Source organism: Dermacentor silvarum, chromosome 10 (genome assembly GCF_013339745.2).
Source record: "Dermacentor silvarum isolate Dsil-2018 chromosome 10, BIME_Dsil_1.4, whole genome shotgun sequence".
Lineage (NCBI taxonomy): Eukaryota > Metazoa > Arthropoda > Arachnida > Ixodida > Ixodidae > Dermacentor > Dermacentor silvarum.
The window spans coordinates 115,123,195-115,140,038 of NC_051163.1; the positions used below are offsets into that span (position 1 = coordinate 115,123,195).

The window sequence follows — 16,844 nt, forward strand, 5'->3', positions numbered from 1 at the left end:
CCAGAAACGCTTCTGCGACGGCGTGCAACGAGCAGACGACGAAGTCTGCTAACAGAGACTCGGTAGATGGGACGTCGTATGACGTCACGGGAGAGAGAAAGAGAGAGAGTGGGCGTCGTAGAAGAATAGAGAAATGAAAATAAACGCAAGATGGAGGGGGAGCGAAGTGGCCGTAGGCGATGAGGACGTGGGAGGGTAAAAGAAAGAAGTGTTGGTGCCCTCTGGCAGCGCCGAAGGGCAGCGGAAGTTGATGGCCGCCGCATCGGCGTCTGCATTTGGTTTCGCTTGGCGTCCCCCCCCCCACTTTCTTCCACCTCCTCGTCTTTCGTACGGCCCCGTCCGCCGTCACGGTTGCTGAGCGTGTTGCTCGCTGCTCCGTGGGGCCCCCGTGTTGTGTTTTGGCTTTCAAACCGGACGTAAAATGAGTGTGGCTGCAGGCTGCGAGACGCTGGGGGGGTTTGTGTGTGCGTGCCGTGTCTGTAACCTCGCGACGCCTTTCTCCTCTTTATACTTCGCCCCCCGTTCCTTCCTTTTGTCTGCGGCGTTCTTTCCTCCTCCTCCTCGTGTCGGTCGTGGCCGGCGGCGTGGCGGGAAGCCGCCGAGGAGTTGGGGGTGCGAGATAGGCATCTCTCCTCGCAGCATGGCATCAAATGCCGCGTGATCGTCGTCTGCTAGAGTTGTGCGTCTGCTGCGCCGCTCTCCCTCCCTCTTCCGAGTCCTTTCGCTCCCGTCGTCGTCTGCCCGCGAGGTTTCGGTTCTGTGTGGTGCGTGCGTGCCGTGCCATTTTCTCTATTCGAACGGCTCTTATGTTTGGACTAGATTTCTTTTTTTTTCTTTTTTTCTTTCTTTCACGGCTGTCTCTCGCTTTGTTGCTGTTGCTCGGGTCGTTTCCGTGGCGCGCGCGGGTGGGGGAGACGGCTTCTCGGTCGAACGGGTCTCGATCTTCGAGCCGTGGAGAGAAGGGGGTGGGGAGGTGTCGCGGGGGTTGCCACCGAAGGTCGCCGCACAGCGGTGCACGAGAACACGTGCAGGCTCGTCAAAGATTGAGAGAAGTGCGGTTTTGGAGGGGGTGCGGGGGGTTTCGTTCAGCTGCACGCTGTGTCGTCCGGTCCACTTTGCGTCGTCGTCGTGTCTCAACTGTCTTTGTGCCACGATGAAGGGAAGACCGTGAACACCAAAAGCGGTCACGTTTTTCTTCTTTCTTTCTTTTTTCTTCCCCTGCTTTCGTTTCTCGGTACGGGAACAGCGGGGCGGTACACCACTTTTTTCCGGACCCCTGCGCGAACGGAGGAACTTCCTAAAAGAGGAAACCAGCGGGTGAAGCTCAAAGATGAGCGGGTCAGCAGTGGAACGCGTACTTGTCACGGGCTGGTGTAAACGAGGAGGGGAAATTTGGGCGTGGAGGCATTTGCGTCCGCGTGCTTGTGAGCGGCGGTGAAGGGTTGTTGTTGCTACAGCTGACGGGAGAGAGCGGTCACGTGTATTAGAAAGACCTTGCGGGGACGGCGAGTCGCACTCGGTTGGCTTTGGCTTCACGAGGTGGCCCTGGAGGCTGTTGGGAAAATGAAAAGCGTGTTTTTTTTTTTTTTTTTTTTGAGTTGCAGTGTATAGCGAAGTTGAAGAATTCAGTGAGCAGAAGTACATAACACCTGCACTGGACGTTGTGGAGTAGGCTTACCAGGGTTGGGGATTCGGCGAACTGTCCCGGAACGGCCAGTAATGATTTCTTTTATTTTGTTATAATGTTGAAAGTTAAGTTTACTCCGGGTCCACAACGCACTCCCTTTGTCATCGGGGACTTTGGAAGTACGGCGTTGCCCAGACGTTGACGTACAATTGGGCATCACAGCGCTTACCTAAACACTTTAACGAAACACGAACATTTTTGGTTGTTTTTCTAGCGCCCTCTTTTCATTTCTTCAGCGTATGTATTGCGGTTGTAAAACAAGCGCACGGGGCCTAGTCATGTTTCCTTGTGCCGTTTTCCCGTCGTGATTAAGTAGCACTGTCGTACCAGCTTACCCCAACACGTTTGGCCTGCTAGCAGTTCAGAGCCTTTTGTAAAACCCAGTCATCGATCTTCATTTGAAACAGGGCTCCATAACCTGCCGGGCGCATCAGTCGCCTTTACGTATTGCGTGTTCCATAAAAAAGAACTGTAAACTGTTCCCACGTGTAACGAGCGATGGAACGAAATACGATAGCCGCAAATACAGCGTTCTGGATTGGAGAGCTAACGGGGCTAGCCGATTGGTATTTAGAGGAAGAAATGGAGCTGGGTAGGCCACGTTATGCGTAGGGCAGATAGCCGGTGATATTGTACAGTTACCGAATGGGCGCCGACGGAAGGGAAGCACAGCATATGATGGCACAGAACTAGGTAGTGCGAGTTAACTATAATATAGATAATTTGTGGGTGTAAGGTGGTATTAAGTGACGCTGTAGGCAGGGGTCATTGATGTTCTCTGGAAGAAGCCCTCCGTCCTGCAGTGGACGTAATTGTAGGCCGATGATAATGATGATGATGATTACGCTGATGGACTATTTATCTGAACGAAATAAGCGCAGTGCTGAGACTCCTCCCCTTTTGTGTGGCGACGCGCAGGCGGCTTCTCGGAGTTCCACTCGCGCTACCCGGAGTGGTGCGACAGCGGCGAGCCGCAGGACCCGGCCTCGTCGCCCCCGGGGAGCGCCGGCAACAACCCGGGCCCCGTGTCGGTGACCACGACGCGCGCCCTGCTGGGCCTGGAGACGCTGCGCATCTCGACCGAGTGCGGCTCGCCCAAGGACCCCCGCGACGACCCGGACCGCTGCGACAGCGGGCTGGCCCGCGACGACAGCCCCGGGGGCGCGGACCCGCCCTTCCCGGTGCAGATCGTGCCCTTCCTCTACCTCGGTGAGTGTTAATTGTGTGTGTGTGTGTGTGTGTATGCGTCGCTGTATATACACGAGGCCGCCAGTTGCCTTCTCGACACACCTGTCGCTCGCAAGAATCGCGGAACGGGCGAGTTGGCGCACCATATGTGCCCTTGTCTCGCTTTAGCGCGACTCGGTTTGAGTGCGAAGGACAAAAGGACAGACAGGTGACGGGATGAGCGCTATATAACTTCCAACTGGTTTTATTCCACGACCCCGTTGCGGGCGTTGTGTATGGCCCGCTCATCGTAGCACACGGGACACAAACAATCGAATCAACAACCTCACAAGAAGTTAGCGCTCATCCTGTCACCTGTCTGTACTTTTTTTTTTTTTTCCTTCGTACTCAAACTGAGTTGCGCTAAAGCAGGACAAGAATCTTTCGCTCCCTGAGCGCAAACGATACTCGTTACCTCGGTGCCTTCCTATTTCCCCCCTCGCGTTCGCTGGATCGTGGTTGGCTGCAAGAATTCCTGCATATGTGGAAAATCAGTTACTGCGAAAATCCTGCAAGGTGGAGGACGGTTCATCAAAGGGAAAAACTGTCATCCACGGTCAGGTCGTTCTGTAGAGCCGTTCCACAAACGGGTGGATGACGATTTCAAGATGATTGAAGAAGGTACTAAATTTTACTAGTGAGTTTCAGCTACCAATTTAGCATCACCGAATACGAAGTTTCTAGCGTATAGCGGGTATATAATCAAACCAGCTCTGGCGTATTCGGAGTGGGATGCATGGCTAGAGAATTTGTATGTGCTGGTGCTAGCTGCGTTTAGAAATCGTAGCTGAAACTGATTTGTAAAATTTAGTACCTTGTTTAGTCAGCAATGTTATTTACTGTACCGTTACCAACTGCCGTTATACCAAGGTAGTGATCGAGTAATTAGTGTGACTATACTGGGTAGTAATGACAACCTCCCTTTTTCCTTTTTTTTTCTTTTCAGTCAGGACAAAGCCTAAACTTTGTCCCGATTTCAGACAGCTGTGCGACTTTGCAAATTCATCATTTTCGACAAAATATTGCGCTATAAGTGCAACAGTTTGCAAGGATTACGCGCGCACGCGGAGACTTATTGACTTCGTGTGCTTAAAAAAATGATTACTTGAATATGTATTAAAAATAAAGCGTAATAAATATAGCCACGAGAACGTCTAAAGCCACTATGACGAATCTAAGACACATCCACATTGCTATATCCATCATTCCTATGGTACAGCTGAGCGATGGCAACGCCAGATTTTCCTCTGGCGTCTTCTGTGAGAAACTCTGCGCCCTCGATGACCCTGAATGCATCCGCAGTCCAATGTTGTTGAGACGCTGCTTCAATGGGAAGTAAAATAGGACGGGGAAAGGGAGGGTTTCGCAAGGAACGACACCGGTATAGAGTTACTCGTACACTGCAAACAGGTGTTTCTTCGGACAAAGTGTAGTTTGTACAGCGTGTATCTTCGGCTGGTCGAGGTGTGTTGTCCACGGTTCTGCCTGCAGTGACGCCGCCGCTTTTATACGGCTTAAGAGGCAGTCTAGTATACGGGACGACTACACCATCTGGGACGGCGGTCGATCGTTTGCCCCGCGGAATCCTGCCCATCATGTTAGCACACGTGTGCCAACTCTAGTCCGATCGTAAAGAAACAATTCTTCCCTCTTTTTTACGAGGCGCTGGGGAGCCGTCGAACGCGTGTACGGTATAGCCCCCAGCTGCGCGCCCACGGAGGTCGTCGAGGTGTCCGCGCACACGATGGTACGTACCGCGTCTACTGACCCGGCTTTGGTCGCGTAGTAATTGTGCGCGTCGCTATAAGCACCTATTCCGCGGCGTGTATGGGAGAGACGGGACAATGCCGCCACCTGGTGTAGCAGGCCGGTGACTTGAGTCAGAGCGGGACGAAGGAAGGAGCATCGGGCCGCGCTGTCTGACGTCTAGTCCTAGTGTTATGCTAATGTTTGAACTAATAAAGGCCGGCCGTCGCTCGAATAGGCGGCAGTATCGATACGGGTCGAGAGAAAGATCAAATGTATTTACTATATTTACGAGGCTAGCGTGGCACAGCCAGCTTAGCGGATAGTCTGTATAGCCTATAGCAGCACTGCGTCATCTTTTCGGCCCATTGATGATCTTATAAGCCTTTGTCGGTCGTTCCGCTCGGGTCACCGCGACAATATTTCCAACGCCTAAACCAAATTTCGTAGCAAACGCTTCTTCAAATCTGCAGGTCTTGGAGGACGTGAAATGCCTAGAACACATCCCCACGCATCCACTTATAGAAGGGAATTCAGGAGGACAGAATGTCGTCGCAGAAGCATCGAATACACAGATTGAGATATATCGTGCCAGTAAAGGACATGCATGGTGCGTCACGTTGCAGTGGACCGCAGATTCTCGGAATCCTAACACCACCATTGGTCAGTTTCCAGTACTCATGCCAGAGGACGCGCTGGCTGCTTTCTTAGTGAAGCCTGCCAAACGGAACAATGACTTGAAGAAACCGCGATGTGATCAGAGCCCGCTTTCCCGAACTGTCGTGCTGTGGCCGATACGCAATCGGGGTTTTAGTTCGCGCTCGCCACCTTATTTGTCCTCGCCACACGCTGACCCCTCGTAATTGACTTCGCCATATAGGCAACTTCGAAACCTTGCTCGTTTGCACCAGCGCAGGCTATTGTAAGTATAAGTGTCCAGCCTTTGGTCGACGAGTGAGGCTCTTCTTGCCCAAACCTGCGTAGGCGCATACGCGCGAACAGTCCATGGGTTCCGCCGAGTGCTAATAATAATGAGTGCAATTAACACACTGTTGTCGCGCAGGCAACGAGGAGAACTCGCTGGACCTGGACTCGCTGGAGCGGCACAACATCCGCTACGTGCTCAACGTGACGCACAACCTGGCCAACGCCTTCGAGGGCCGGGGCCTCAAGTACATGAAGATCCCCATCGAGGACCACTGGTCGCAGAACCTGGCATCCTTCTTTCCCCAGGCCATCGCCTTCATCGGTGAGCGTCATCTCTCTCTCTTTTAGTGATGTCATCGGGTGGGGGGTCGTGGCGTAAGTAACCGCGTACGCTGAAAAATTCCTTGCGTGAGACCACTGAGGACCTGAACCGGCCAAGGCTAAGGGTAGTTTGTTAACACGCGGAAAACTTAACGTCGAGTAACTTGTCAAGGGAACGAGGCTTGGTGGCGCTGTAGAAGGCAACGGTGCGTTTGGTGGAGCGCATTGGCTGTCGGGATTTAGTAAATTGACAGGCTGAAGGCTGAGCCGGCCGAAGCAAGGCAACGACAATTGGAGATCGATTGTGAGTGGCCTTCGTCCTGCAGTGGATAGAAATAAGCTCGTAATAACTATTACGACGATAGCTGTGGCGAAGAAGAACATGATGATGATCAATTTCGCGGTTATTTATGACGGTTTTGACATCTATTGTAACGATCGACTTGTGCAACGGAGCGGGCAAGTCGCGACATTTTTATTCCACACGCGCCAAAAAGCGGTGGCTCAAGAACTTGCATCATGGGAGTCATTGTATTGTTGTTTCTCTGCTTTAAAGGTTGTTTGAAGTATTTCTCCACATTCAAAGTAGCTAAATGTGAACATTTTATAAGTATTTCTACACATTCAAAGTTGCTAAATATGAACATTTTACACGTGCGATAAGCGCGTGGTAGACAACTTGGAAAATATGACTCCCTGAGGCTGCTATGCTTAGTCCTGTTGGTGTGTCATTAGTACGTGTAACGTTGCGCGTAACAGACACGGACAGCAGCTAAGGAACGCAGATGCACACACGGAAATATGCGTTATAGGGACCTCTTTCGTTTGAGAAAGCGCGCGGTGCTGTTCTAACGTGGCGATTCAGCCAAAGGAAACTATATAGCGCGTATTGGCTCGCGACCACGCTTCCTGCATGCGTACACAAGGCGGCCGCAAAGCGTGTGCGCGATCATTCAAACCCGAAGCACACCCACGTCCGAGAGAGAGACCACGTGATTAATTTGCCTGCCGCCAAGGCCGCGCCGCGTGCGACGTATAATTGCGCGGCTTATTTACATCCTCCCACGGAGACGTCGTAGTGGTCGTCGCGGGAACGTGGATGCTCGCGCCGTGGATGTGGCTGCCTTAATAAGGCGTGGACACGTGAACGGCGCGTGCAGCGACCACGTTGTACGCGTTTCACGCGTACATACTTGTACGGTGCCGCTTGATATGCCAGCGTTTCCTTGCAAAAAAAGTTGCGCGTGACATTCGATTACATCTGATCAAAAAAAAAAAAAAACAGTTAACGCTGAGCAGACGGTCCTTAATGACCGTCTGTTCAGTGTGTTGAGCTCGTCTGCTCAATGTCGAGCGCCATGCAGAGCGCGCCTGCGTAGCTTCCATTGCAGTGCCTGAGGTCAAATTCACAAAAGCTCTTCGTTCGTAATTCAACTAATTTCCCGTTGACTGGCCACCTTTCATGATAATGTGTCCAGCATCAGGATAGGCTGGAATTTCCTCTTACCAACAATGTTTGTGTAACAGTTCTTTTTTTTTTTTCTTTACTTGATGCGTGCCAGACGGTGTCTCTCATCAAGCGCGGTATCGTCTGTCTGCGTCGCTCTCACGTGACGCGGAAGGCTGTGATCGCGCCGCGTCGTCTGCTACTGCGTGCGCGGCTTGTGCCGTCTGGAAGCGTCTCGCGAGAGGTGGACGGGACGAGACGGGGCAGCGCGCGAATGAATGAAACGCCGCGCTATTGGTGGTTGTGTGCGCATGCGTGGGAGGAGAGCGCGTAGCGTACATCTGATCGGCAGTCACGTCTCACTCATTGTGCGCTCGTCATGCAGTATATAGTGTAGTACACCGTGTGGGAAAAGGCGGGACCGCAAGACGGGCGTCTGAGAGAAATATGCAGCTTCGAAACGTGCGAGTCCAGCCGGTCTAGCTTATCCTTGTTTCCTTGCCTTGTTTTTTTTTTTATTGCGATAGCAATTATATGGACACTCAAAAGCAGATTTCTGCCGTCGCCGTCGCCGTCGCCGTGAGGTTCCGTATGACGTCATTTGGAGAAGAAATCGTCGCCGCGCGCCGAACGCTGTATGTGCGAGTGAAAGGGCGCGAGGGGCGCGTCTTTCACGGGGAGTGAACGCACGGCGGAGAACAAACGCGCGTTCTGCGCCGTGCTCGCTTAAGGGCTGCAGAAGTAGGCGTCTCTTTTCTCCTTTACAATCACCATATATGTAGAGCAAACGCGCCTTCTTCCGACGCGCGAGAGGCCGTGGGGGAGGGGGAGGGAAGGGAGGCGACGTTTAGCTGCGGCACCAAGTGCCTATTTATGTCAGAGGCTCCGGCAACAGTCACCAACGCCGCACGCATTTTGAGCGAACGCGGTCAAAACGCCGATGGCGTCGACAACAGTTCTGCGTGTTGCCGATGCTGCTGCATGTCCAAATTTATACAGCTGATAAAGCTAATATCATTACTCCGTATAGCTCTCTACAAGTTTGCTATCGCAATTGATGCTTCGCCTTTCAGGTGAAACTGCGACAACTTTTTCTTTCCTTGCTTTATCTCTTTTCATTTTTGTTTTCTTGTCTTTTGCCTTTCTTGTTTAATTTTTTTATTGATAAAATACTGCGGAAACGAGGTCCAAGCCGGGTGAGCAGAATACACAACATTATTTACACAGAAGAACAGGATGAAACAAGCTTGTCACACGCTTTGCATACAATTTCTTTGGGCATAAGGTAGACGATTACGAAAATTTAAACAACTTGGTTATAATACAACTGTAACTAATGCATGAACTAACAACATTAATTACACACATGGTATACAGGTCACGGGCGCTGGGGAAATGCTTCAATTAGTTTATTCCAGTCAGCTATTGCACGTGGAGAAAGAAAGAAGAGTACCGAAAAGTGTCAGTCCTTGCGAAAATTGTCGTTAGAGAATGAGAGTTGTTTGATCCGAAGCAATAGCAGGTTGTGCGCTTCCTGCTTTTCGAGCAGGACGCTCATCACTCGCCAGGAAGTTTTGAAATGAGGTGCAAAAAAGGATAAGAAAACAAAAAATAAGCATTGTCATCAATAGTAGTGATTGGTTGTCTCATTATAGTGATGCTAGAACGGAGGAAGTGACGCAAAAAGTTCTTTCGAGCGCGTTGCTACTCCAGCATTACGGCTAACACCTTAACGGTGGTGATACGAGGCGAATAGGGTAATAGGAATTTAAATTAAAAAAAAAAGAAAAAAAACCTGCAAGTGAGCATAGGATGGGTTACCGGAAGTTTACGATCGTGCGATAACGATCGTCGCCATTCGTGGCGACGACGAGGCCTTCGAGAGGGAGAAAATGACGGGTAACTGAAAATCGGGAGTGGCGCCCCCCATGAATTTGTAGACTGCGGTACATCTCGCGTGACGTCAGCACTGGATGACTCGCAGATAGCGATATAGAGGGACGTCGCGTGGAGAACACGTCAACTCGTCCGTTTTGGCGCGGGCGATTCAAATAGAGGAGCAGGAGTGGGGACCGTCAGCGGCAATTTTCTGCTCAACAAAGTATATAAAGCGATATATCGGCTCACAGGAAACGATGCGAATAATCTGTGGATCTAGCTCGACTCAAATGTTTTCTTTTGGCGCCCCTTTAAGTTTCACTATCCGTATCTGCAGCTTCGAAAATGCGTGGGAGTAACTTTGAACGAAAATGCAGAGTTCCCCTTTCGCATCCGGGTGCCGCGCGATACGTTCGCGTCACCGTCGTGTTTTGACCGACTCGCGTTTTGAAACGGCCTCGTTCCGTAGCCGCGGCTAAATATGTCGTCGAGCCTCCCCGGCAGACCCACCGCAGCTAGCTAGTCGACGAATCTTTTCATTCACACGTGGGTGTGTGCAGCAAACGCGGCCGGCCGTCGGCGCGTGTGGGCGTGTTTGCGAGTCGAACGAGAAAGAAGCCGTGTTTTAAGCAAGCGAAGGGGTGGCGGAGGCGTGCTCGTAGTCGGCTTTCCCGCGAGGCAGGCCGTCTCGTGCTTACGCGGTGTGGGCCGACGCTTTCGAAGGCGCGCGCGCGAGTGTGCGTAGGAGGAGCACGACGCAAAACCCTACGACGACGACGACGACGACGCACTGGTGTTGCCCGAATCTCTTCTTCCCACTCCGCGCCGCCTTTGGGCAAGTTTATGTTGCGGTGTATATACTGCGTCGTTTGTGTGTAGTGTTTTTCGCTATTCGGGGCGAAAAGTGTGTGGGCGCTGCGCTGTATACGGGAGGCCGCCGCGCCTCATTTTAATACGCCTGAAAGAGCGCAGATAGCTGAAACAATGGCCTCGGAGACTAGCGCGCGCCGGCTGGTTTACATCAGGCGGTGCGCGCAAATATCGGAGGCCAAGATGGAACATGCGAGTTTTCTATTATAGTAAGATACAACTTAAAAAAAAAAAAACCACCAGTCAGCTACAAAGGCTCACGGACCGCGCGGGGTTGTGTTACTCCGCCAGCCAATCACGGAAGCAAACAAAATCGTCGTCATGCAAACTTTTCTAAACGGCGTCGTACTTGATACGACTTGTCGTACTTGTACGTTCCCCTATAATATAGACGAATGAAAACGTATAAAATTATGCGGTTATAAGTTTATTTTTGTGGTTACCGCCTTATTAGGTAACAGGGAAAGTTTGAAGTACGAACTATTTGCAGCCTCGCGGAGGAACAGTGGCTGGCGGTTATGAGGGCGTGGGCGGGGCTTCGCTGCAGACTTAAGCTGTATCCGACTATAAACTCACTAGCGGTAACTTTAGTGCGGCGCTGCGAACTCAAGCAGGCTATCTGGCCATTTGTCACCGCCCCGTTTCAAAGTGGATGCCGATAAATCGTCGTCATCTTCGTCGTTTGGTTATCCATGGGAACGATGGACAGTAACTGGATTTGTCTAATCTTCGTGCTCGGGGTAGACGTTCGTGTAGCGTTGTTTATCAAGTTTTATCTTTCCATATTTCTATAGAAATATACGCACGCCCCAGCGACGGCTTCCCGTGAGTGACAGAAACCGATCTCGAAGGTTCTGTATTTTACGGGCTGCATGCGTCGGAACTGAATGCAGAGCCGGAAGCACGCCATAGCCGCCACGTTCGAGACACTCACTACCTATAATTTCTACGGCTTCGGCAATGTCTGTCGTAAAGAATTGATCTGTCTCACGCGACAGTGGACAACACTTCGTCCGAGGTGCTGGGAGAAAGTGGGCGACAGAGAGAGGGAGAGAGAGAGGAACGAAAAGTGGGGAGACAGTCGCAGCGCGAGGTTGCTGCACGTGCCACGAATTTGCATTCTTTCGTGTTTTTTTTTTTTTTTTGGTTTCTCGCTCGTTAAGTCGCGAAAGCCCTCCCACGCTGTCGATCCCGCAGCGAGAGTTCGCTTAACCAGCTCTTCGCCCGAGCGACTCTCGGAACTCGCGAGGGCGTTTTAATATGTGGTCTAGATATCCCTTCCATAACCCGATCTTCCGCCCACAGCTCGTTTCTCGACATCCTCTTTCCTGGAACTTCCACGCTGCTCGCGGCTATCGTTAACTCGTACCGGAGAGAACGATGCGTGGGCGCCCGTGCGTTTCTCTTCGTAACAGTGTTTCGTTTCGCTTTTTCTACTTTTTATGCGTTAGCATTAGCAGTGTAAAGTGGGGAGGGGGGCATGTGCGTCAATTGTGGGAAGCCGGTCGCGTTGTAGAGGTAGAAAGGGGATTGGGATCATAGATCCGTGACCTTAAAGTTGTGCGACGCAATGCTAACGCATTTCCCTCGAATTTAGTTCTAAATCACCATCTGAATTATTTTCGCTGCGGTTTATCGCGCCCCATGCGCGAATGAGTCTTCCCCCGTTCGTTACGTTCGTTGGCGCGCTTTGCACATCGACCGTTAGTTAGGGACCGGCCCGTTTCAAAGGAGTGCCATTAAATCATCATCATCATCGTCATTCCTCATTTGTCCACTATCGTGTCGAATTGCTGCGAAACGCGCGCAAAAATATACTGCGGAGTTTTTTTTTTTTTTTTTTTTTTTGCCTTGTTTTCCTCTCCCCTCCTTCTTTCCACATCGGTCTCGTTTAGTCTATCACCGCGCGTTCGAACTATTTAGACGTGTAGGGGGGTCGTTCTTCTTTCAGAGTATCGACCTACGTGCCTGGTAAAAAAAAAAAAAAGGGGGGGGGGGGGGTGTTGCGTCGGAGGTGACGAGCGAGCTAATCAGCCGCACTCGAGTCGACCGTCTGGTGGGCGTCCTCAGGGCGGTGACGTGTGGGGGGGGGGTTGAGAAAGGCTGGCGGGCACTAGCGGCCCCCGCGCATGGAACCGCCGTCCCTCTTTACACCCCTCCCTTACCCTCAACACACATACACACACTGTCAGTGTCCTTTTATTTTATTTATTCTTTGTTTCTTTTCATGCTTTCTGGGGAGATGCGAATGTGTTTTTCTTCGGAGCATCGAGCAAGATGCTGCTCTCCGTGAGTGCTCGCGCGAGGAAGCCGCGTGTTGTCGGCCCGCTGCTATTTCGGTTTGAAGGAGCTCTGACAAGACTCGGCGCCCACTACAACCGGGGCCGGGCGGCTGCCGGATAGGCGCCGTGGCTGCTGCCCTGTTGATTCTTCCATGCAGTCCTTGCTTGTCTTGCTTTCTTTCTTTTTTCCATCTTGTGCTTCGCCGCGCGTTTTGCTGCGTTGGTGCGCGTTTGAGCGTGCGCTAGCCGTTCGCGTAAATGGGCTTTCGAGGAGCACGCTCGACGCGTTCTCGGTGAAGAGGGACTCGCGCAGTCTGTTTTAATCTCGCGAAGAAAAAGCAGCCACTTTCTCGTTCTTTTCTTTCTCTTCGTCTTGGTTCACTTTGGATCAATGAAGAAAATGCCTCGCGTACCCCGTCGTGTGATGGTTTCTGATGAACCTTTTACAACGTCGGAGACGGCGGAGCAACGCCATTGGTTCTGATCCTAGCTGCCGAGGTGTTGAGATGATTAAATGCTCTTTCTGACGGCGCTAGTCCTCTTCATTGCCGAAAGGTGAAACGGTCACGTGTGCTGGTGTTATGAGAAGCTTTCAGCGAGGCCTTGTGTGTCACGCTGCTCACGGATGCTTTGTTGGAAGCTTCGGAGGCACTTGAGCTTTAGCGCTGACTGCCGGTACCGTTTTCATATCGGTGCCGTTTCTGAGCTTCCTTGTGCGTGCGTTTGTATTTGTGCTTGGGCCCGGATGTTGATGCGCTTTCCACCAGGCTGAACTATAGCACCTTCTCCCGCGTTTGGTACATCAGAGGATGTACATCCATTCCAGCTCGCTAGTACGCGTCCGCGTCACTCCATCTAGAGAACTTATTGCTGAAGCACGAGACTTCCGAAGCGAAAGCTTTGGCTTCTGTCAGCCAATTAGAAGACAGGACTAGAAAAAAAAAAGAGTTCCTACATTGGGCGGCCCGCCTCCGATCGCGTAACGCCGACTCCCCCAGTTTAAAGGAAGGATTAGTATAGTACATGCACAATGAGCGACCCCTACTGACGTCTCTGGAACGCGCAGCTGGCACTCCTATAGCTTGCTAATTGACTTCCACGAGTCTTAGCCTTGGCTGCACTGCACGAAGTTGCTCAGACGGAGCATGTGTGTCCACATTCGCCTACGCGAAAGCCGGGCCGTGATTGTGTTTCACTTTTTCCAAACTCTGTGCGCAAACGAGATACCACGTGCAGATGACGAGAGGACCTAACGCGTCGCTTGCTGTACACCAGCCGGCTTATTCACCGTCCTTAGCGTTGCCTCTTAGGAGTGCCTTGTCGTAATACATCCGCCTCCATATATAGGCGTCGTTCCCGGATTGTCGAAAACGCCGAGCCAAACAGACGCCGAAGACGTTTACGGATGTACTGACTATCGCGCCGGCCAGCAAACCCCTCCCTCCCCCTCCCCTTCTTCGTTAAAAAGGGGGGGGGGGGCGCAGAGAATTGCTCAACAACCTGCAGACCATGAACGCCCCCCCCCCCCCCCCTTCCTCGCTGCGCATCTCGCCACGGACACACAACTTCCGGCGCCGTTTCGCGGACGACCGGAAGTGGCTGATGCCGGGGCCATCCCCGTATCGTGCCGTTCCCCGGCGGGATGGGGGGCAGGGTAGGGGGGGAGTGTACTTACGTGCGCAGAGGAAACGGGCAGTGCAGAACGCGAACCGGACGTCTCGCGCGCGGGAAAAGAGAAGGCGCGCGGAGCCGCGGTGTTTACACAGGACCGAGAAAGAAAACACTGAGGAGGAGAATATGGCGCCTGCTTTTTAGCCGCACCCTCCTCCAACCGTTTTTTTTTTTTTTTTTTTTTCTCGCGGTATCTTCCACCGGATTCTCTCCGTCTTCTCTCTTGCCGTTGTTAAGCCTCGTTGCAGCACGTGTGGAGGGAGAGGAGGAAAATGGGGAATGATAAGTGCGGGCCCCATTCGATGAGGCAACCCAGACCTGCGCGGCGTCGCGCTGAGCACTGATCAGAACGAATGGTGGAGGAGCTGCGCGGAGCCGAAAATTTAGAGAGATGCCGTCACTTCCGGTGGCGCAGCTGGAACGTAAAGCGTCCTTCCTGTTTTGTTTTGTTTCCTTTCTTTTTTAAAGCCAGCCCGGAGGCTATTTAATTTGGGGTATTAGTGTTCGATTGCGTCTGCGCCGTGTTGGATGGATCCCTTTGTGTGCCTGGTTGGTACGGAACCCCCTCCCGGTATACGGACAAACAAAAACCTTATGAAGTACCGGATGTTTCACCGATGGACGTCTGCAATTACTCAAGATGGAGGATTTCCGGAGAAAATATGACAAGTCTTACCGACCACGCATTGTATAGCTGTTGCGTGCGTCAGAATTAGCCCGATGGTAGAAGTAAGGAGATGAAATTTCGTGGTAGTGAAACGGAAAACAGACACGTACGCTTTTTCTGGGTGCGCTTGGAGACGCCTTTTTTTTTTAACGTAGTTATAACACTATAGGAGCTGGGGGACATGGAAATGTCACGGTTCCAGTAATATTGAGGATCGATTGAGGATTGATTGCCTTTGTCACCGCCCAGTTTCAAAGGGAATGCCATTAAATCATCATCATCATCATCATTGCCGTCGCCGCTGGACGTTGTCATCAACGTCAAAGTCAGTGTAACCTATGGCCCGTAAGTCACTCCTTTAATAATAATAATAATAATAATAATAATAATAATAATATGCTTCTCTGATACATTCATTTTAATAACTGGTCCGCTTAAATACAATTGCTTGTAGCGCGGCGACTAATTAGTACCGAACAGATGCACTAGAAGACGTCCGTCTTCTTCTGCCTGTTGTGTCCTGTCCGCTGTTACTGTATTTAGCTACAGCACTTACCTACCGGCTTCACGTTATCACTGTTTGGCATCGGATTACGTTACACTTACACAACACATACGATGCTAAAACTTTAAAACCACAAAGAACAAACGTGGCCCTGTGCTCGAACGTACGTTCATCCTGAAAGAGCGAAACGTATAACAACAGACTTAGTATCGACACAAATGAGAGGAGCTATAGTACCAGTTAGAGAGAATCCTGCCCCGGCCACCCCGAAGCTTTCTTCGTTCTTGCCTCAAAGGGAGTTCCGATTAGTCCGACACCCAAATTGGCACCTGCAAGACCGAGTATCCTTGGCTTCGCCACCCAGCCCCGACGAGGAGGAGAAAGTCGGCCTTCGCGACGACGTCCTTTTCCGGGAGCTGACGGCGGCCTGCGCCTACTGGCAGCAGCTCTTTCATCTCTCCGGTAACGACGCCACTGACGCAGGCAGTGAAATCACTTTTGTTCCGTAGAAGAAAAGCGCCAGCCGACAATAATGGCGCACCCCTTGGGCGGCGATAGCGTGGGCGTGTCTCTCTTCTCGGGGCTGGGACATGACGAATCCGTAGCACTTCGAAGCTCCGACCAAAGATGTTTCTGTTCGTGGCTTCTTTTTTTTTTTTTTTTTTTTTTTTTCCTTCTCGTGCGTCAGGCCACGTGTCCGTCGTGCACCGTTCAACTCGGCAACTCGTTCCCGGAACTGTGCAGGTTGGGTCGAACGGATGTTCGAAATCTCGATGACGCAAGCAGGCTGGTACCGAACGGTAAACTAAGCTTAGGATTGGGTCGCGAAACAGCATTCCATGTCAATAAGGGGGAGGGGGGGGGGGGGGAGAGAACGAGTAACAGCGCAAGAAACGGGACGTGCAGACCGAGACACGAAGCGCAAATTGCGCCGTTATCTCGTCTTTTTTTTTTTTTTTTTTTCAGACATGTATACATCCGGCGGCAAAATATTACGGACCATGAAATCTGCGGAAAAGCTGAATGAATATCTCCGCAGCCGCACAACGCAATCTGGTATTTGCATTTCGGGCCTCGACTAGAATATGCTAGCAACATTGTCGTATACAGTTTTACTGGCTACTGCTACAGAATGCTCGGGAATTTGAAGTTTTCTAAGATGCCGTGGTCCGTAAACTTTTTGTCGCCGGGTGTACCAGCCGGCCCAAGTTAGCACTTTATGTCATGCCGGTTATGCCTATAGGTTACTAGAGTTCAGTATAGTAGAATGCCGGAGACGTAAGCGTGATCAATAGTGCTGGTGGCGCTATCCTCTGACGCCGAGTTCAACCGTACATCATTGCGCTGATGGACGTCATGATTTTTAGCACCCGACGTTATAAATGACATTCGCAGCAACGGAGGCATTGGCCTTCACTTTTATCTCGTATCAGAAGCGGCCTGGAACGCACAAACGTTTCTGAAAAACTTGTGTGTCTTAGCAAAACGCAACAAGAGTTCGCTACCACCACCGCTGCGGCTGCAGGGGCAAATATTCGCAACATGGCATTCGCAACCTAATATTCACAACATGTCCGCTGCTGAAAAACAAAAAAAAAATTCAGGCACGACTTAGC

At 51.5% G+C, this 16,844-nt stretch overlaps 1 protein-coding gene across 1 annotated transcript in view; it reads left to right on the top strand.

Annotated features, from left to right (window-relative positions):
• Nucleotides 1–16,844, top strand: part of LOC119466513 (dual specificity protein phosphatase 7) — a 73,395-nt gene that overhangs the window by 25,411 nt on the left and 31,140 nt on the right. The window contains exons 2-3 of the mRNA XM_037727031.2: nt 2,606–2,896; nt 5,724–5,909. Of these exons, the coding sequence (XP_037582959.1) occupies nt 2,606–2,896; nt 5,724–5,909 (477 nt within the window). The remainder of the gene's footprint in view (nt 1–2,605; nt 2,897–5,723; nt 5,910–16,844) is intronic.